This window comes from Peromyscus californicus, unplaced genomic scaffold (assembly GCF_007827085.1).
Source record: "Peromyscus californicus insignis strain IS unplaced genomic scaffold, ASM782708v3 Scaffold_3__1_contigs__length_106647218, whole genome shotgun sequence".
In the NCBI taxonomy this organism is placed as follows: Eukaryota; Metazoa; Chordata; class Mammalia; order Rodentia; family Cricetidae; genus Peromyscus; species Peromyscus californicus.
In genome coordinates this window covers 3897437-3917473 of record NW_026294551.1, presented here as the reverse complement: position 1 = coordinate 3917473, position 20037 = coordinate 3897437, and the positions used below count along the sequence as shown (strand labels likewise).

At 53.8% G+C, this 20037-nt stretch overlaps 1 protein-coding gene across 1 annotated transcript in view; it reads right to left on the bottom strand.

Moving 5' to 3' along the window:
* The window catches only part of Timp2 (TIMP metallopeptidase inhibitor 2), a 49715-nt gene extending 33203 nt beyond the window's left edge, over positions 1-16512 (bottom strand). The window contains exon 1 of the mRNA XM_052756613.1: positions 15993-16512. Coding sequence (XP_052612573.1) covers positions 15993-16122 — 130 coding nt within the window. The 5' untranslated portion in view covers positions 16123-16512. The remainder of the gene's footprint in view (positions 1-15992) is intronic.
* Positions 16513-20037: the final 3525 nt, after the last annotated feature.

Here is a 20037-nt window from a genome sequence, read left to right as displayed (position 1 = left end):
TCCTGCCTGTACCCTCTCCAACTACAGTACACGGAGCCAACCTACACTGGCCCCCTGTTGTCCTGACCAGCAAGTCTCCAAATACCATCCACGGCCAGCAGCGGCACACACACCTGAACCATTAGCAAATTCCCAGGCTCTACCCTAGGGAGACCCCACCCCAGCCTGTAAGACAGCAGCAGGGTCAGGTCATGCTGTCCCACCAGCTCCAACACCAGTGACCGCGGCTGCCCAGCATCTTAACTGTGCCCATGTGGGTTCTTCATGAGATAGATGTGACCCCCACATTCTCCATCTGTATCTGCAGACTCCTGCAGCTCCCCTCCCTGGGATACCCCACAACAGTAGCTCTTCGGCAGCCGGCACACTCAGAACTCGGACACCAGCATTTGTGGAGACACACAGAGACAGCTACAGACTAGTGACATCAGCTAGAGTGAACTGCTACACAGCTCGGCTTTGCGATCTCATGCATGCAGTCTGACATGGCTGTATCGCCCAAGAGTGATTGGCACACAGCACAAAGCAACATACTGTGTCTTCTTTGGTTCTTTGGGACATCATAGGGGACCCGCAAGGGCTCCTAAGACACACAGAACAGGGTTTTCTTAAACTAAGTGACCCCCAAACATAATGTGGACTTAGTAAGTCAATTTGTGCAGCTGCTGCCTCCTCAATGCCAGCTATGACTTTCCCCTACCTCTTTTATTTTTATTCTTATTTTATGTGCATTGGTGTTTTGCCTGCATGTATGCCTGTGTGAGGGTGCTGGATCCCCTGGAACTGGAGTTGCAGACAGTTGTGAGCTGCCCTGTGGGTGCTGGGAGTTGAACCTGGGTCCTCTGGAAGAGCAGCCAGTGCTCCCAAGTGCCAACCCATCCCTCCGGGTGACCCCCTCCACCACCTCTCTTACAGCAGCCTGGCACCACAGGAATAAACATCTAGCAATTGAATCGGACATAAAAGCAAACAGGAGAATAGGGACCAGTGGGCCTAGCTGGTGTCGGGGACCCAAGCTTGGAGTCTCAGCTCACACATCCTAAAACAGAACACCCATGGGTGCTGATGACCCACATGTAAGACAGAAAATTAGCTGCAAGGCTCCAGCTTAGATGACTCTTGTGTGGTTTTGTTTAGATTGGGTCTCACTATAGGCTAGTCTGTAGCTTGTGATCCTCCTGCCTCAGCCTTTCCAGTGCTAGGGTTATAGGCCTTGTGCCACCAGGCCCAGAACACAACATTTTTCAACAGATTGTATTCCTAGTCAAATCTGACAGGACAAAATGCAACAGGAATGCATCCAGATCTCACCACATTCAGCCACCAGAGCACGAGGCTTGGGGGACCCACACACTGCCTGTGACTGGGAGCCACACAGCCACCCAAAGCGCCAGTGTGACTTCTACCTGTAGTCAGAGAAGAATCTAACCCTGTGCCAGACAGCCTCGACAGCCCTGGGCAGCCTTGGACACAGAGGGAAAGGGGGACAGTGTCTCCATAGCCAGGATGCCTCAGCAGCAGAAGAGATGGTCTGTGCCACTGAGAACGGCACCTGGATCAGAGGGAGCTCTGCCAGTACCGAAGACAAAGACAACAGTAGTTTGGTTGTCCTGTCAAAGGTACAGGGAGCCGATGGGCAGTCATGGGTCTGTGACTCTGAAGGATGAGAAGTATCTACGAGTGTGACAAGTGCCAGCCAGTAAAGCTCTTGCTATATAAACACGAGGACCTGAGTGCGGGTCTCTGGCACCCATGTAAAGTAGCTGGGAATGGCCACTCACGCTTGTGACCAGTGTAGGGGAGGCAGAGACAGGTAGGTCAGTCAGTGTGTCCAAACCGGTGAGCTCCAAGTTCAGTGAGAGACCCTGTCTCAAAATATATGGTAGAACGCAAACCAAGAAGATGCCTGATGTGGGCCTCTGGCACGTACGAAACCCAACAAACAAACCAAGAGCACAATGCGAGCCGGGCCTGGTAGCACACGCCTTCGATCCCAGCACTCCAGAGGCAGACACAGGAGGGTCGCCAGCCTGGTCTAGGGTGAGTTCCAGGACAGCCTGGGCTACACAGAGAAATAGGAGCTGAGGGAGGACAGCAGGGCGAAGTGCTGGAAGAGCGACGGAGAACCACACTTGGAAAGACTTTCTCCCAGAAGGTTCTGGATTAGGAGGGAAGCAGGCAGAATGGGAGAAGGGGACGCCAACAAAGATCTCAGAGGGCAATGACGAAAGCCAGAGGCCTCTGCGGGGCTGGAGTCTGGAGGAGTACGGGTGGCATGCTATGTGCCCAGAGAAAGGATCTGAATGCTGTTGCCTCAGCCCCTCATCTGTGAAGTGTGTGATGGCAGCCTCTCCTATCACTGTGAGGACCACCCAGATGGTCGGCCAGTCATGTGGGAATAGGGTGGTACTTACTGTGTATGTCTCCAGATGACTGAGCCAGACCACCGAGGACACATTACAGGGAGGCAAGGGTTGGCCAGGTGAAAGGAAACACTTTCCACAGGGCTGTCTTGAAATCATTGGGTAGGTAGTGAGTCACCCATCACTGGAGGCGTCCAAGCCAAGCCCAGGTGAAATAAACGTCAGAAATGTTTTTAACCCCATTTCTCGGAGTTCTCGCTTCTATGACACACAGTTTGCTGCCTCATACCCTTTTTCTGGCCCTTCCTCACCTAGCTAAGGTCTGGAGGGGTTGTTGCTAAAGTTGCCGGGCTGAGTGTTGGTGTAGCAGTGCCAGAATCTCCCCTAGGGGAGGGCATGGTGGAACCTAAGTCCTGCCTAAGTCCATAGCAGGTTTTCACCCAAATCCTGGGGATGGGGTTATGTGCTGACACTTTACCACCTCCTCACGCTCCACCAGGATCAGGTAAGCTCTACCAGGCCAGCCAACTAAGGGGGTGAAGGACAAGCTCATATTTCCAAAGAGAGACCTTGTAGCAAGCTGACCTCTGACCTCAGGTCCAGCCATCCACCAACCAAGAGGAGCACTTAAGGCAGATCCAGCTGGTGCCTTACTAAATATAGGGGTGGTACCCAGCACTTGCTTCCCAAGTCCCTAGCCAGGTCAGAGGCACCCACACCAGCTGCCACTCTTGCTCCATTATGACTTCCCTCCTACTCCTTAACGCAGCTATAGTGTCCACAAGCTCCAGCCCCGACTCTCAGCACCTAATCTTTCTTATAAGACAGGGACTTTTAAATCTGCATCAGAACTTGGCCTGGGCATACGTCCTCCACAAACAGCTGAGTACAAAAAGAACCCCCCTCCCTGAGAAGAGGCAGACACCACACTCTTACAATCTTGTCCTAAGGTGGTCCAAGTGGGGTCTCAGGGGTCACTGACCCAGGTTAGCTGGAATCACCACTCCCCACCTCTGTCAGCAGCCCAGTGTCTGCCCTGGTGGTTAACTATGGGAGGCTGTTGCCATGGGAACGGCAGAGCTGTTGTGCTGTGACATCACCACCGGGGTGAGGTCAGGGACAGGGACAGGCCAGCCAGAGCACAAACTTTCAGGTGAGAAAAGCAGTCACAGATTTGTCCAGGTGGCAGGGGTCCTGAGCTTTTTGAAGGTGCCTGTTTGAAGAGGTTTTGACGAGCAGAGGCCATGCAATATAGAGACTCTCAGGTTACAGCCATGGCGGTGTGGAGGATACCCTCCTTCCCCCAGCCTGACAACATCATGACCTCCTCAGGTGGTGCTCTCCACCCTAGCTGTCAGAACATTAAGAGGACATACTTTAAGGTCCCAAGGACAAATGCTTCCCATACCTTCTCCCGTGGAGACAGCAGGTGGCTGGACTTAGGCAGAGGGGATATGGGCTACTTCCCAACAGTACTGGGACTCTGACTGAGGCAGGCAAAGAAGGAATGCTAGCTCTGGCCCCTCTGTCACTCATAACCCTACAGAACTCAAAGTCAGAGTGCTTGACCGTGTTTCTAGGGCTGGAGCATCCTCTAAGAATGGGACCGCTGAGAGCTTGAGTTTGGAGAATGTGGCTTTGAAGAGTCAAGGGTTTCTTCTATCAAGGAAAAGTGAGCTGCAAGGCAGGCTGAGGCATGAGACTCTTGGAGAACACAGGATCGGGAGAGCTAATCCTGGAACTGAGAGCTCTGACTGGGTTGGATGAGCTCTGGGAGAGGCCACTGACCATTGACTTAGGCCAATATATGATTTTCCCCCACAGGAGGACTTTCTCCACCAAAGCCTCCTCCATTTTTCTGGTTCCCTTTCTCACACCCTTGCGATGGTTTGTTTTCTGTGACAACTTGACTGAGCTAAGGGACACCCAGCAAGCTAGTTAATCTGGAGCTGTTTCTGGACATGATTAGCTTTGGATCAGGCTTCCTGGGCTACTGTGAGCAAGGTTGAGGACCCAGAAGTGAGCACTTTTCTCTGCTGGGGCTTGGACACACATCTGTTGTCTCCAGCCCTCAGGGCTCCTGCCCACCTGTCCTTTGCTCTCTAGGCTCACTCCACCCAGCCGACCCCATTCTTCAGTCTGGACGCAGACAAAACCAACCATGTCACTGCTTTCTGGTCTGCAGTGGCTGCTTGTAGTCTCTGTCATGGTGGGAGCCCATTCCCACACCAAACCCTGGGCCTTCTTTCTCTGTTGGTTCTGTTTCTCTGGGGAACTCACATATACAGCCCTGGGACTGGCTTTTGTGTCTCCTTCCCCTTATCTCATGTCAGCTCTTCAGCAAGAGAAAAGTTCCCAGATATAGAGTATGCTGGTGCTTTAGTGGGTGGTTCTTTCGACCTGCCCCAAAGGGCTTCCAGTTTCCTACCCTCTCCAGGTCTGTTCTGGAAGGTGATGTTGCTACACCCAGCCCTGCCACACCTGGGCTCTCCTGACATGTCTTGGTTGTTCCTAGAGCCCCAAAGCTGCATTAAGCCAACCGGCAGGCTGGGGAGATGTTGGCTCAGTTTTGCTTGCTGGGTCAGCATGAGGACCTATGTTTGATCTCTAGCAGCATGTAAAAAGCTTGGGGTGGAGCGCAGGTGAGGTGGGGGTGGGGGCACATGCTGGTAATCCCTGTGCTGAGGAAGTCCAGATGACAGGTGGATCCCATGGGGATCACCGGCCAGTACCAACAAAAACTATCACCACCAACAAAACCCCAAAATATTCACTCTGCTAAACAACACAGGCCACAGTGGCCAAGACAGGTCTAGAGGGTGCCAGGTTGATGGCTGCTCATTATTAAACAATCATAGCAAGTACTAACTGGAAAAAACCACGTATAATTCAAGTCCATTTTAGGAAAATGAAAAAAAAATGCACTTGCAAACAGGAGTCTGATTCCCTCATATGTCCTCACTTTTACATTTTAATTTAAAATATCCATGCCAGACTGGGGGAGGGACGGCACTCAGTGTTAAGAGTGGTCTCATGTAGGAGGTCCCGACTTCACCCCACACCACACAGCAAGAGAAGGACTGGCATCATTTGTTACCCACAGAGCGCCTGACACTGTACTTACCCATGACCCCAGGTACTGTATATCCGGGTGCTTCTAGCCTTTCCCCAACACAAGCAAGACTGCACAAGCTTGTGACCAAATGCTTACTGACTGGTGTCTGTTACCGATTCTCTCAGAAAAAAAAATTCCTGGATACAGGCTTATTTTTAAAATCCTGATTGCTCTGCCAGCACGCCCATGGGAGACTCCAGAAGGCATGCATTGAGACACAACATCTTTGACACCAAGCCTCCACAAGGACACCCAGCCTCCTGCCCCACAAGGAGTAGCACCCTCGTATCCAAAGCCGGAGCCCACTCCTGTTGAGTCTCCAGGGACTCCTGGGCCCTGTCACTGCACTGGTGACCTTAGACAAGTCGCAGACCTTCCTGCTCTGTCTTCCGAGGGTGGAGAAGCCAAGCTGGGTTCAAGTGTCCCCAAAGGAAAAGGAGTCACTGTGTGCTCCCATCCACAGGATGATGGGGAGATGGCCTCTTCCGGCACCTTTGTCCCCATAACTCCTGGGCAGGCCACAGGTTTCCCACGAGTGGAGACTCCTGGAGGGAGGCAGGGGACTGACACCTGTGGAGGCCCATCAGGACATCTTTTCTTTGCCTTTCAGAACTTGATTCATCAACACCTTTACCGGCAGGGTTTGTTAGGCAGGCACCAGCCTGTTGCTGTGGAACAGGAAGCAGCCTGAGAGGCACAGAGTAGGGACTCAACCAGACCTTGCGGCTCTGAAGCCTGGGCCTCTCCAGACACCTCTTCTTCCTTGGTTAAGAACCAGCCGGCCAGTGTCCTAACCAGGTCTCTGTTATAACCAGAGATGCCTGGCAAAGGCTGCCTCTGCCACAATAAGCTCTGCTGTGCCTACAGAAGGTGGTTAAACTCCAACAGGGTGCCAGGAAAGCCAGAGCCACCCACAACCACAGGTTGGAAAGGGGGCAAATAATGTCTCAAGTCACATGCTGACCCTCAAGACACACTGACAAGACCTCTGGGGCTCTATACCCACAGAAAATCTGCACAGAGAACCAGGATTTTGCCACAAAGCCTCCCCCAGAACCCATGAGACCCTCCCCTAGGAGCTCAGGGCAGGTTTGGGGGGACTTAATGCAGCTTCAGGGTCAGCTTAAATGGCCCCACAGGCATCCTTTCTCAAGTCTTCCTGCTTGCTTCTGGAAACTACAGAGCAGGGAACCAAATGAAAGCTACCATACCACACAAACCAGAAACGGGCACCACCTGTGTTGCTGAGGCCAAGGCCGGAGTGTTGAGGACTCAGGCTGTGAGGGTCTGAACAACTTCTGCCACACTCACTCAACCCCCACTGCTGTCGTACAATACGGCCACAGACAATGCCCAGCCTCCACAAAACTTTGTTTACAATGGGCAGTCTGTCCAGCAATGGGAATAATTTTGTCAACCACAGAAAAGGGGCCAGGAAAGTATCAGGATGTCAGCTGCCTTCTGTGGGACTGAGTCACACCAATGAGATGGCAACATGTCCTGGTGTGGTGTGTCTCTCATACACAGGGAAGGACCAGTTCCTCTGGGAAAAGGCACAACCTGAGGCTACCCTGGAAGCCTCAGATGAGGTTACCTGTGCTCTGGGTGCTGTGAACTAGACAGAGGTCATCTTGGAAGGGTTTTGGGATCCACTAAAAAACAGTAAATCACATGCTTTAAATACTTATTATGTGTATGTATGTGTATATGTGCATGTGAGTGCAGGACCCACAGAAGCCAGAAGAGGGCATAGGATCCCCTAGAGCTAGAGTTACAGGTAGTTATGAGTTACCTGCCATGGATGCTGGAACCAAACTCAGATCCTCTGGAAGAGCAGTATGCACTCTTAACCCCTGAGCCATCTCTCCAGCTCTCCTGAATTGTACATTTTAATGGGGTGATCTGTATGGTGCATGAATTATACCTCAATAATGAATAATGCTGACAAGCAGAGCCCTTGTCAGAGATAAATACCATCATCTCAAGTCAATGCCTATAATCCAATCCATGGTGGAAGGAGGAGAGCTCAATCTCTTGAAAGCTGTCCTCTGACTGTAGTACACACACACACACACACACACACAAACACACATACACACACACGAAAAAAAGTCAGGGCATTGTCAGCAAATTTATCAATTCAGTAGCTGCCCCCCAAAACAAGGGTAGACGCCGGATACCCACTTGTCTGATGGTGGAGTCCCAGCCTCAGGCTGGGTGGTGGCTATTGAGGACTGGGCTGATCCAAGGCTTTCCCTGAGGCCCCGCTGTATGGAGAAGGAACACAGTTAGTTCCCTGTCTAAAACCAGGAATATGCTTGGCAGAGCCAGTGAGGGCCTGGGGCCAGGGCCCTGGGGGAGCTCTACTTCAGATCCTGAGAACCCAACTCTTCCCATCCTGAGACTGGACTGTCCCAAGGCTGCTGTATACTCTGTCAATCATGTCATGTGTTCCCCTTGTGCAACATTGTTTGATTAACTTCTTGCTATGTCTCATTGTATGATAGCTTTCCACTGACTCTGTCCCATTCCAAAAAACACCCACAAGTAGTATCTAAGACTCTCCACTTCATAATAAACTTGCTTGGCATAAGACATAGCTTGTGCCAGACCTCCCAACCCCACTCTGCATTCTTATCCTCTTGTCTCCTGTTCCTCCCACTTAGGACCCTATCACTAAAGAATGAATGACGTGCTGGTCCAGGTCAGGTGACAGAACTCTTTGGGTTTTTGACCTGGGTGTCCACTCCATACAGTTGCTAAAATGGGTCCCTGAGCATGTGCATGTTAAACCCAGGTACCACACTGGGAAAGAATTGAATGACCATGTTCAATACATAGGCTGCACCTGGGCTTATAGAACTGACCCACTCCAGATCTGTTTCTGGATCAGAGATATGAATCTGTCCCACAGCAAACAACTGAGCTCACATTCAATTCTCTGCCAACAAGCAAGCAGGCAAACCTCACACTCCATCTCTCCTTCATGGCACCACGTATCATTCAGGGAACCCCAAGCTGCTCCCAGGGACCACTCCAAGTCAGTGTAGGTACAAATTAGCACCAAGCTAGAAACACTCCTCGAACTTCTTCCTACCCACCCATCTCCTACCCACAGGGCCATGAGCCCCTCCTTTATCAGACTGGGTCCTGGGGATTTCGCCTTTTTCTTTTTTTATCTGTATTACTGTGTGTGCCTGACTGCATGTGGGTACACATGTAGAGGTCAGAGGACAACTTTACAGAGTTAGTTCACTCCTTCCACCTTCACATGGATCCTGGGGCTCGAACTCAGGTTGCCAGGTTTGTGTGGCAAGGTCCCATATCACTGAGCCGTTTTGCCAGCCCTGGGCCTCGGATTTTATTATATGCAAAATGGGGGGGGGGGCAAAGAGAATGGCGGATGAACAGCAGGAAGCAGGGCTAAGGTTCTTCCAGCACATGCTGCTGCCCCGACAGCTGCTGTCACTGTCACTGTCACCCTGTCTTCCCTTCCAGGACCCTGGCTGCCCCCTGCTCCCCTCTGGAGGCAGCAGGACATCAGGTTTCTCCTTTGCTCTCTCCACCGTGTGACACCTGCAGCTCAGCCCTTGGTGTCGGCTGAGGGCTAATGAGGACTGAGAGGCCAGTCTGGCTCAGTGTCTGGCACAGAAGTTAATGGCCCGGCTGCCACCACAAGTAGCCTCTGTCCTCCTTCCTTCACCCACAACCTAAGAGAGACGCCAGTGAGAGATGGGACTGGAGGCAGGGACTCAAGTCAAGGTCATGCAGCTGGTCTCTGGCCATCACTCTGAGCAGAGCCAGCCTCCGGCCACATTTTGCTGTAAATGCAGGCGCCCCGCCCTTACTGGCTCCTCCCCCATTTCCTGTTCTCTCCACAGCCCCCTTCCCCCTACATTTTCCACAGTCTGCTAAAGAGCTGACTGGGCACTTCCTCACCCAGGCCCACAGCCCAACAGAACTCACAAAGTCCTGTCCGCCTGACCATCTAGCCAGGCTAGGAAACACCTGCCTGCCCACTCCAGGGTGTGGGTGTTCATTTGCAAGGCCCCTTTCATCCATCGAGTTACCCCTGGTTCAGGTGTTGGCACTGCCCCCTGGCTCACTAGACTGTCCCTACAGGGCTCCTGCCTCCCGGAAGTGTTTAACAAAGTCTCCCTAGGTCCCACTGACTCCCCCAGGCCCTGCAGCTCCACATAGGCTCAATAACCTTTTCCCATGTCACTCATTTTCTCAGTCAGCTCAACCACACTAGCTTTTTGCTCCCTTAACCTTCTCAGGCAGTCCTGTCTCTGATGCAGGTCCCTTGACCTATAGGGTTATCTGGCCTGATAAGATCCACACCACAGGATTGTCCAGGGCTCTATTATAATCCCTCAATCCAACAGATTCCTGTCAGGGCCCTATGCAATGAGCAAGGTCACTCAGGTGCTATATTCCAGCCTTCACTCTCCTCCAGACCGGAGTTGTGGCTGACTCACTCTTTGAAAATTCCCGGGAGCACCTGCCACAGAACCTTGTGTATAGTCAGCTGCCCAAATGCAGCTGTGCAGTCATGCATGCTTAGAAGAGTAAACCACAAAAGAAGCAGGTGTCTAAGCCACACAGCCACACTGGGCCCATGGGTGTCTAAGCCACACAGCCACACTGGGCCCATGGGTGTCTAAGCCACACAACCACACTGGGCCCATGGGTGTCTAAGCCACACAGCCACACTGGGCCCATGGGTGTCTAAGCCACACAGCCACACTGGGCCCATGGGTGTCTAAGCCACACAGCCACACTGGGCCCATGGGTGTCTAAGCCACACAGCCACACTGGGCCCATGGGTGTCTAAGCCACACAGCCACACTGGGCCCATGGGTGTCTAAGCCACACAGCCACACTGGGCCCATGGGTGTCTAAGCCACACAGTCACACTGGGCCCATGGGTGTCTAAGCCACACAGTCACACTGGCCCATGGGTGTCTAAGCCACACAGCCACACTGAGCCCACGGGTGTCTAAGCTACACAGCCACACCATGCCCTCCATATACTGGATTGAGTTCATCCTCCCAACCCAGGAGTACTGGCCAGCTCCGATCAAGATTTTTTTTTTTTTTTTTTTTTTTTGGTTTTTTCAAGACAGGGTTTCTCTGTGTAGCTTTGCGCCTGTCCTGGAACTCACTTGGTAGCCCAGGCTGGCCTCGAACTCACAGAGATCCGCCTGGCTCTGCCTCCCGAGTGCTGGGATTAAAGGCGTGCGCCACCACCGCCCGGCCCGATCAAGATTTAAGCAGAAAAGCAGCTGCGGTTGACCAAGAAAGTGCTCCTTCTCCAAGACATCCACATATACAGACCTCTCTTCATAAAGTTACCCCTCACAGGTGGCACACGCTTTGGTCCCAGCACTCGGGAGACAGAGGCAGGTGGATCTCTGACTTCGAAGCCAGCCTGATCTGCAGAGTTGAGTTCCAGGACAGTCCAGGCTGCACAGAGAAACCCTGTCTCAAAAAAAGCTACCCCTCAATTTGTAGGGTAGAATATTTTCTCAAAATGCCTTCTCAGGGACCCCAAAGCTTTAACATGCTCATCTGACACAGCCCACCAGGGAGCAGCTCACTGTGTGGGCGTACCCATACCACTCCCTTCCACCCCTGCACATGAGAGCAATGACAGAGACCCAGCCACCAGGCTGGGACAGCAGGCTGTATGGACCCCAGCCAGCCCAGGCTGGGGTGGAGGTGTTCAGTTGAATGTGTTCCAAGAGGTTCAGGACTGCAGACTCCTGACACACTGTGCGTCATGGTCATGCTTGCTCTAGAAATCTGCCTTCTCTCCAGTTCCTTGACCACCTCTCCTCCTGGCGTCTTAGGCATCTATCTCATCTGCTGGGTTCCCCTCGCCACACCTGGGGACACTCACAGGCTCCACCGTTCTTGTGCAGACCCAGCAACCAAACCAAGATCCTGGCCGAGCACTCTCATCGGATACGTAGCCATTAAACACTGTATCTGAATAAACACGGTGCTCATCAGTCCATCTCTAGCCTCTGCTGCTGTCACATCGTCTTGGGGACCCCACTGCTCCGCACCATCATGGACAGAACACCAGCAGAATTGCTGGACAGTCTTAAAAATCCCAATGACCACACCCAGGTCTCAAGGCTCCAGGTGTTGATGATTCCGGCCACCAATCTACAGTCTGAGTGTCCTCAGGGACTTGCTGTGGGTCCGCTGTGGGACAGAATGCACCATGTGACCATGTGACCCGTCAGAGTGACAACACTTGACCCCAGTCTGCACCAGCCACTTCTTGCCTCTTCCTCAGCCACTGTGCACCTACAGTTCTCTCCCCTCAGTCCAGCCCATCCACCAACGATGCTCACTCTTGACACCATCAAGGTGCGCTCAGGCATGCCTGGAGCCTTCTTTCCCAGTCTGTGTCCCTACACTTCCTCCCTCTGGAGAAATACTATCCTAGCCATGGGCTGCCTGGTCCCGGGCGTGTGTGTGTGTGTGTGTGTGTGTGTGTGTGTGTGTGTGTGTGTGTGTGCGAGCGCCTAGCTCCCGGGCTGGGGAAGGGCTCCCGCATGACCCTCCTCCTTTTGCCAGATTGCCTGTACCTCCCTCCTCCCTTTTGTTTCTTCCTTTGCTGTTTCCTTTTCTCCCCTGTCTCATCCCTTGAGATTCCCGGGGCCCTGAAACACATCTCTCAAATGTGTTCCAATACAAGCGGTCCACAGCTTTAGGCACTAGTCTAAGATCCCCGGGGCACCAGATCCAGGCAGCGGCTCCTCTGACCTAAAGTCCCATCTCAAGTTTCTTGCTCAAAGCCACCTGGAGGTCCAAATGAAGGTGAGGTGGAAGAAGGCTGAGACCTAGGCCCCCTGCAGGCCAGTGCTGGGGAACTTGACCACCACACCAGGAGATGTGAATTTCAGAGGCCTGGGCAGGTCCCAGGCTGGCACTGAGCTCGGCTATGTGGTGTGGGAGGGTCCACACCTCCTTATTTTATTGGCATTTCATTCCTCTACAGCTCCAGCCCTGGGAGCTGCCAGCGACTCAGATTCCTGACGCTCCCCAGCAGAAGACATCCATCCCGGGTGCCAGTCAGTGTTCCCACAGCCCCCGCTCAGTGGCCACCGGAATTCTTACCTTTGTAACTTGCAAATCCATTTCAAGTTGCTATGTGCTTACCCCTGAATTTGGCAACTTTATCACTTAAGTTAATCATTTTCATGAACTGCACAAAGTCTGACTTACTTCACACCTTCCCCTGGCCATCTGCTGGCAATCGGCAAGGGTCTGCGGGTGCCTCCGATCCTTTAAACCCACCTCTACTGTTCCCGGTCCTGGTGCTAGGTTTTTCCCTTGCTAGGGGCTCAGTTCTCCCTTACATCCCTGTAAGGCAGAACCAGCCACTCTGGACTTGTTCATTGGAACAGACAAGCCCAGTATGAAACCACATGCCTGGGGACCCAGGAAGAGCCTGCACCTGCCGCCAGCGGTTTCTTCAGAGAGCCACCATCCGCCTAAGTCCTGCAAAGCTCACACGGGCTGGGTGCCTTGCTTTGCTTTTTACACGAGTCAACAAAGACAGAGTCATCCCCGAGTGCATGTGCTTCGTGCTTTCTGGAGTGGCCACTCCTACCTCTCTGGTCTCCATCACCACATACACAAACACAAACAGGCCCCATAAAAAGCCAGTATGCCCCACCACCACCACCCCGGGACCCATACCTGGCCCTTTGGGTCTTGACTATGGCTTCAGGCCTCACTACCTGCGCAGAAGGGGGTGGGTGTTCCCCCACCCCCATTCCTGAATACCCATGATTCCAGAAAGCAGTCAAAGTAGCTGGAGTCTGCCAAGTAGCTCAGCGGATTCAGTCACTCCACGTTCCACAGCTTGCGGCAGGCGGTGAAAGACTGCATTAGGTGAGGGAATCAGAGCAGCGGCGTGCCTGAGCAGGATGCAGACACATGTCTCCTATGTGTCCTGACTGGAAAGCACAGAAACCGGGGCCTTTCAAGAGTGAGCCCCCCCCCCCCCGCCCTGCCGCAATTTTCTTTGCCCACCAGAGCTCCAGACCTGCCACTGGCAGAGAGAGCCCTCCCAGGAATCCATTCCCAGGCAGATGCTGAGCCAGTCAGCAAAGCTGTGTGCGTGCAGCAGCCACAGGAAAAGCTAGCCTTTATTAACCCCCGATGTGCACCCTTTCCAAGGCTTCTGGGTCATGGTTCTGGGCGCACAGAATCTGAGGTACTCTGAAAACTGGGGCAGCTCCAGTCTGGGCCAGGCCTCCCGGATCAGCTTGGGAACTCAAGAGAGAGCATTGGGCAGTTCTGACCCCGGCCAGACCAGGTCGCCCCTCTGAGCAGGTCACACATCTGTACCACTTCCAGGAGAACAGAGCCCTGTAACAGGCCAGTACTGACGGTTCATTGCAGCTCCCCACCCGAGGGTGTCAGCCACTTTTCAGTCCAAGCTGGTCAATCCTGGAGGGGCGGGGAGGGCTCACACAGAACATCCTGACCGTGCTGAGCTGACACTACCCCTCCCACAAGTTCATGGCCAGCCAGAACCCGTGAATATAACCCTATTGGGACGTCTCTGCTGACGCAATCACGTCAGGAAGGGTTCAAGTAGACACTGAATCCAATGGCTTTATAAGAGGCACAGCTGTATGTAGAACAGAGGTGGACGGATTCATCCACCACCATCCCCAAGAACACTGAGGAGTACCAGGAGTGCCCGCCTCCACACTGGGAGGGAGGCCTGGACCAGGCCCTCCCTCAGACCCCAAAAAGGAGTCAGCCCTGCCAGCATCTGGATTTTAGGCTTTGGAACTCCTGGACCATGAGACAGTCAGTTCCATTGCTTTGGGGCACCCATTTGTGGTCATCTGTCACAGCGGCCACAGGAGACACAGCTTTGCTGTGGGATTAGGCCTCTGTGCTGGGATGAGCTCAAAGTCCTGGCCTCATGGTGATTTAGATGCAACGCTTTGGACACCAATGCTGGGGATCTAGGCCGAGGAGAGCAATGGACAAGCAGGAAGGGGCCTCTAGGCACTGACAAGAGCCTCAGACCTCTGATCCAGACCAGGCTAGCACAGCTCCCAGCCTGGTGCTGCCTTGCCCTGGCAAAGCATCCCCCTACCTGCAGCCAGCACTGTGGGCATCCCAAGCCAGTTCTTTCCCACCCGGCCCCTGTGAACCAGGCCTCTGAGTCCTGTGTGCTGCTTTTCTGTGAGTTCCCTACAATTTGTTGGTCAGAAGTGAGGTCTCTACAAAGGGGCCTTACATGCCTGTACTCCCAAAGGATGGTCCTGAGGAAAAACACTAGTGATTCCCTCATTGGAGGGGGCCATTTCTTCAACCCCCCATTTTGCTGATCATCAAAGCTAAATTGGACAAATAAGTATTTGCAAACCACTCCACACACCATGCCCCATGCCCAGGTAGGCTGAGTTAGGTAGCCCCACAGATAGGATCACCTAAAAACTCTCCAAAGAGCTAACCAGGGTGAGGCAAGGAGCCACACAAAGGGGTTATCAAGAGGGCATTTCTGATACCTGGAGAAACAGGCACCGTGGCTTCCGTCTGGGTGTGAGAGGTACACAGGATACTCAAGATAGATGGGACATATAAGCCAAAACCACAGGGAAGGTGGCACGGGAACCAGAACCTCACCTGCTGGATATCCGCGAGTCTGCCCAGTGTTGGAGAGGCCTTCAGGTCAACTCCAAGTGAAGCCTTCCACTTTTACCAGCTTTTCCAGACCATATAACTATGTTCCTCCTACCTGGCTCGCTAGTATACACCCTTTGGGTCAAGGAGTCCTGAGGGTAACATACATGCTGGGCAACCTAAGCAGCCTTACAATCCTGTGACCCCCATAGTCACCAAGTCGCCCCCCCCCCCGTGTGTGTGTGTGTGTGTGTGTGTGTGTGTGTGTGTGTGTGTACGTTCTGAAAAAAAAGTCGACCGCAGCAGATACTCAGGCTCTGGACCCCGCCTGGCCCTGTTGGTGGAGCCTTCCAGGGGCCACGCAGCAGGGAAGTGGACTCTAGCAACCTCCCTCGGTCCCTCTGAGCTCATGGGATCTGCACAGGGGGCTTCCATTCTGCCCGGCTAAACGCAAAAACTCCCAAATGGTTGCAGAGAAGCCCTCCTCACACAGCCACCCCCTCACCTGTGGAAGTTTCTTCCCGGGGTTTCCAATCCTTTAGCCATCGCACCCCGCGTGTGTCCCCTACTCCCCGCCCCCAGCACTGGCATCCCAGGGAGGCCGCCTGCCAACATCCAAGCGTTCCCTGGCTCCCTTTCCTGGGGCCGGAGCTGCTGCGGAATTTCGGTGGAATTTTGAGGTCGCCAAGCATCTCCCAGCTCAGAGAGGGGAAGAAAGAGACACGGGGGACGGAGGAGGGAGAAAGTGCGCTTGGGGCGTTCAGTTGCAGGATGGCAGAGGGAGCCCTAGCCAGCTGCACCGTCAGGGAGGTGGGCCGCGCGAACCGGGTACAGCTGCTTACCTACGTCTGCATTGCAAAACGCCTGTTGCGGGTGCACCGGGGAGCAGCTGCAGGCGTCGGCCGGGCGCAGCAGCGTGGCCAGCAGCAGGAGGCCGAGCGGCAGCCGAAGGCTGCGGGCCGCGGCGCCCATGGCGCGCTGGGGGCCTGTGTCCGGCTGCTGTGGCGCGGGCTGGGGGGCCGGGCACGCCCCTCCTCACCTGGCCCGCTCCCCCGCACAAACTTTCTGTCCTCTTTGTCTAAGGGGGAAGCGGCGAGGAGAGGGCGCGGAGCAGTGCACCCGGCGGAGAAGAAAGAGGCTGGGGGGCGGCGAGCGAGCGCAGCCCGGCTCGGCTCCTCCGCTGCCTTCTATGGCTGTGTTTGCTGCGGGCTCGGGCCGAGCCGCCGTTTTATTGCGCTCCGAGGATCCTCTGCTCCTCCTCTCGGTGGCTGGCGGCCAGTGCAGGCCGGGCGCTCCCAGCAGCCCTCCTCCCGCGCCGCCCAGCCCTCCCCAGAACCCCGGCTTTTGTTGTGCCCAGCCTGGCACGGCTGTGGGCTTCCCGCACCACCTGGCACGCTGCGCCGCAGGGCCACGCGCGCTGCGTACCTGACTGCCCGCTGGGGCCGCACCCACGCAGCCCCGGTTCCCCAAAAGGCCGGCTGTGCGATGTATTTTGCCTGATGGGCCCTGACTCTGGGTGGAACTCGGGCCTTGTCCCTGAAGGCCACCCACCAGTCCGCCCCCCCACCCCGCACGACCTCCGACCCAACCTTTTCCTCAGGTCTGGCTCCAAGTTCTTCACTTCTCTTTCCACAAGGGTAAAGTGACTCTGGGGCCAACATCACTCCCCTTGGCCCCCTTTCATGTGCTTGGAGTGCTTGGAGGCCTTAGAATTTCAAGCATCCTTGGCTAGTTGTTAGAGGGAGTCTAGGGTGTGGTTACGGTGGACAAAAGAGGATAAAACTGGCCAGATTTTAGAACAGTATCGGGAGCTAGAAGTGAGCCCAGGGGCCAGTAAGCGTTACAGAGTCACCTTTGCCCAGAGATGCTGCGTGGAAGGACTTATGCCAAAGCACTTCCGTGTCCTAGGAAAGACCACGGTGGCCAGTCCCTGCCTGCTGGCCAGAGAACCTGCTTTGCACAGGGGATATCATCACCCTTGCCCTCAGATGTTGGCCATAAAGACAGAGGGACAAAACTTGAGGAGGATGACAGAATTAAAGAGCCATGATACCCAGGTGTAGTGGCACACACCTCTCATGCCAACAGCTGAGAGGCTGAGGTCAGTTTGGTCTGTGCTGAATCCCAGGCCAGCCTAGACTACCTGAGCAGACCCTGTCTCAAACCTGGGTTGGGGTGGGGTGGGGGACAGGAGTAAAGGAGGCTGGAGAGGTGGTTTAGCACTTGAGAGTGCTTGTTGCTCTTGCAAAGGACTAGAGTTCGATTCCCAGCACCCAGGCTGGGTGGCCCACACCTGCCTGTAACTCCAGCTTCACCAGCATTGGGTGCCTCCGGCCACCAAGGACACCTGAACTCAACACACACATAGTTAAAAATAAAAAAAGAAAAAGCATAATTTCCCGCTATAATGTGTGGTGCGGATCTGAGCCAGGGAATGCTGGGAAACATGAAAAGAATGGAAAAGTAGTTTTTGCTCAGAGACAGACAACTCAGACAATGTTAGACAGGGCGGTTATTTTTAGCACCTTGACAAATCCAAAGTCATCTTTTGACTGTTGCTAACCTAAAATAGAGTTGTGTCGTCCATCAAGTGATGCCTGAAGCTGACTTTTTAAAAGTAGGATTGAGGCCGGGCGGTGGTGGCGCACGCCTTTAATCCCAGCACTCGGGAGGCAGAGGCCGGCGGATCTCTGTGAGTTCGAGGCCAGCCTGGGCTACCAAGTGAGTCCCAGGAAAGGCGCAAAGCTACACAGAGAAACCCTGTCTCGAAAAACCAAAAAAAAAAAAAAAAAAAAAAAAAAAAGTAGGATTGAGGGGCCAGGGAGATGGATCCGTCAGTACAGTGCTTGGTGGTATAAGCGCAGGGACCTGAGTTCAATCCCCAGAGCCCACGTGAAAGCCCACTTTTGCGGTATGTGATTGTAATCCCAGCACTGGGAGGTAGAAGAAGGAGGGTGTTCCTGCGACTCTCCTCAGCCAGCCTAAGGTGCTCCATCTGAGGTCTCCACGAGAGATCCTCCCTCTCAAAAAAAAAAAAAAAAAAAAAAATGGCCAATGGGCTGGGCAGATGGCAACAGCGAAGGGCGGGCGCGTGGTGCTCTTCCGGAAGACCCGAGTCAGTTCCCAGCACTCACAGTTCCCAGTCACTCAGGTGACTCACAACTGCCTGTAACTTCAGTTCCAAGGAATCCAACGCCCTCTTCTGACCTAATCTGCCACCCACAAACACATGACATTCACTTACACACACACACACACACACACACACACACACACACACACACACACACACACTAAGCGTCAGGCAGATGGCCCCTGAGCAAGAACACCTGAAGTTGGCTTCTGCTATCGGTGCACATCTGTAAGTGTGTGAGAGTGAGCATACACACATGCACACACTCACACGGGGGTGGGGCCAGAGGACAGCGGATTCAGAACGTCACTCCGCGTCGGCGGCCTGCAGCCTCTCTCTTTCACTTCTTGTTGTAAATGAGGAAAAAATGCTTTTGGGTTTTATAAGTCTACGACAGTTTATAAAAGAAGTAGGTAACTTAGGATGGGTAACTGTCTCTTAGGGTTTCAGGCACTACACAAGCAGTGACTGAGTGTGGAAATACCTCAGATGTACAGGGCCACTGCTTGGTGAGCAGGGGAGGAGTCAGGGGCCTAGGCTACGGCTGGGGGACCACCCAGTGACCTCTCCCACCCCCCGTGAGCCTTCTCCATCCACGTGCTAAGGTGCTGGCTTCCTTTTAACATTCTCCTTGTGGGGCTGGAGAGATGGCTCAGTGGTTAGGACCACTGGCTGCTCTTGTGGAGGACCTGGGTTCAGTCCTCAGCACCCACATGGTGCCTCACCACGGTCTGTGACTCCAGTCCCCAGGGATCTGATGCCCTCTTCTGGCCTCTAGGGGATCAGGCATGCACATGGTGCTCAGACACACATGCAGATAAAACTACCCATACACATTAAATAAACAAACATTTGAAAATATTCTTAGTTTTATTTTTGTTTATTTTTTGAGACAAGGTCTCTCTATATAGCCTTGGGTGTCCTAGAATTCACTATGTAGATCAGGCTGGTCTCAAACTCACAGAGATCTACTTGCCTCTGCCTCTGCCCCAAGTGCTGGGATTAAAGGAATGCACCGTCATATCCAGCTCTGTATTTTTTTTTTCTGTGCTAGGCATAGAATCCAGGGCCCCATGAATGCTAGACAAGTGCTCTACTACTTGAGCCCCACCCCCAGCCAGATGCGGGCTTTCTCAGCCACAAGTGAGCCTATGGGTACAGTACATGTATATATTCATTTCTGGTTCAAGAAAACACCCCATGTCCATGTTCCCCTCTGTGGCTGTCTTCTCCAAGCAGGATCCTATGAGGACTGAAGAACCCTTCCCTATCTCCAAGTCTGGCTTCCCTCCTGGCCCCCCTTCCTTCTTCCATTTTTCTGAGCATTGCACCTATGGGTGATGGAAGTCCACCACACCCCGTTAGCGCAGTGCTGGGGCTGGGTGAAGAATGCTAGGCAGACTTATCAAATGAGCGCACCTCTAGTCCTTCACCTCCCCTCTTGATGTGGGTGGGTGGGCTAACAGAGTCCCTGGTCCTACTTTGACCTGCTAGATAGTCCCTCAGGCCCTGAGGCAGGACTGTGCTGGCCTTACTGGGTGCCAGTGATGTGCCCAAAGAGACAGAGGAAGGAGAGTAGAGGCTGGAGCTGGGTCAGAGGACTGAGACAGGATGTGCGCAGAGGGAGGATAGGAGCAAGAGGATGAACGTGTTCGAGTGACGTGGGAGGGATCTGAGAGGGACAGAGAGGAACAGGACAAGACGTGCTGCTGCTTCTGGAAGGACAGGCAGGCAAGGTCAGAGCCTGCGAACTG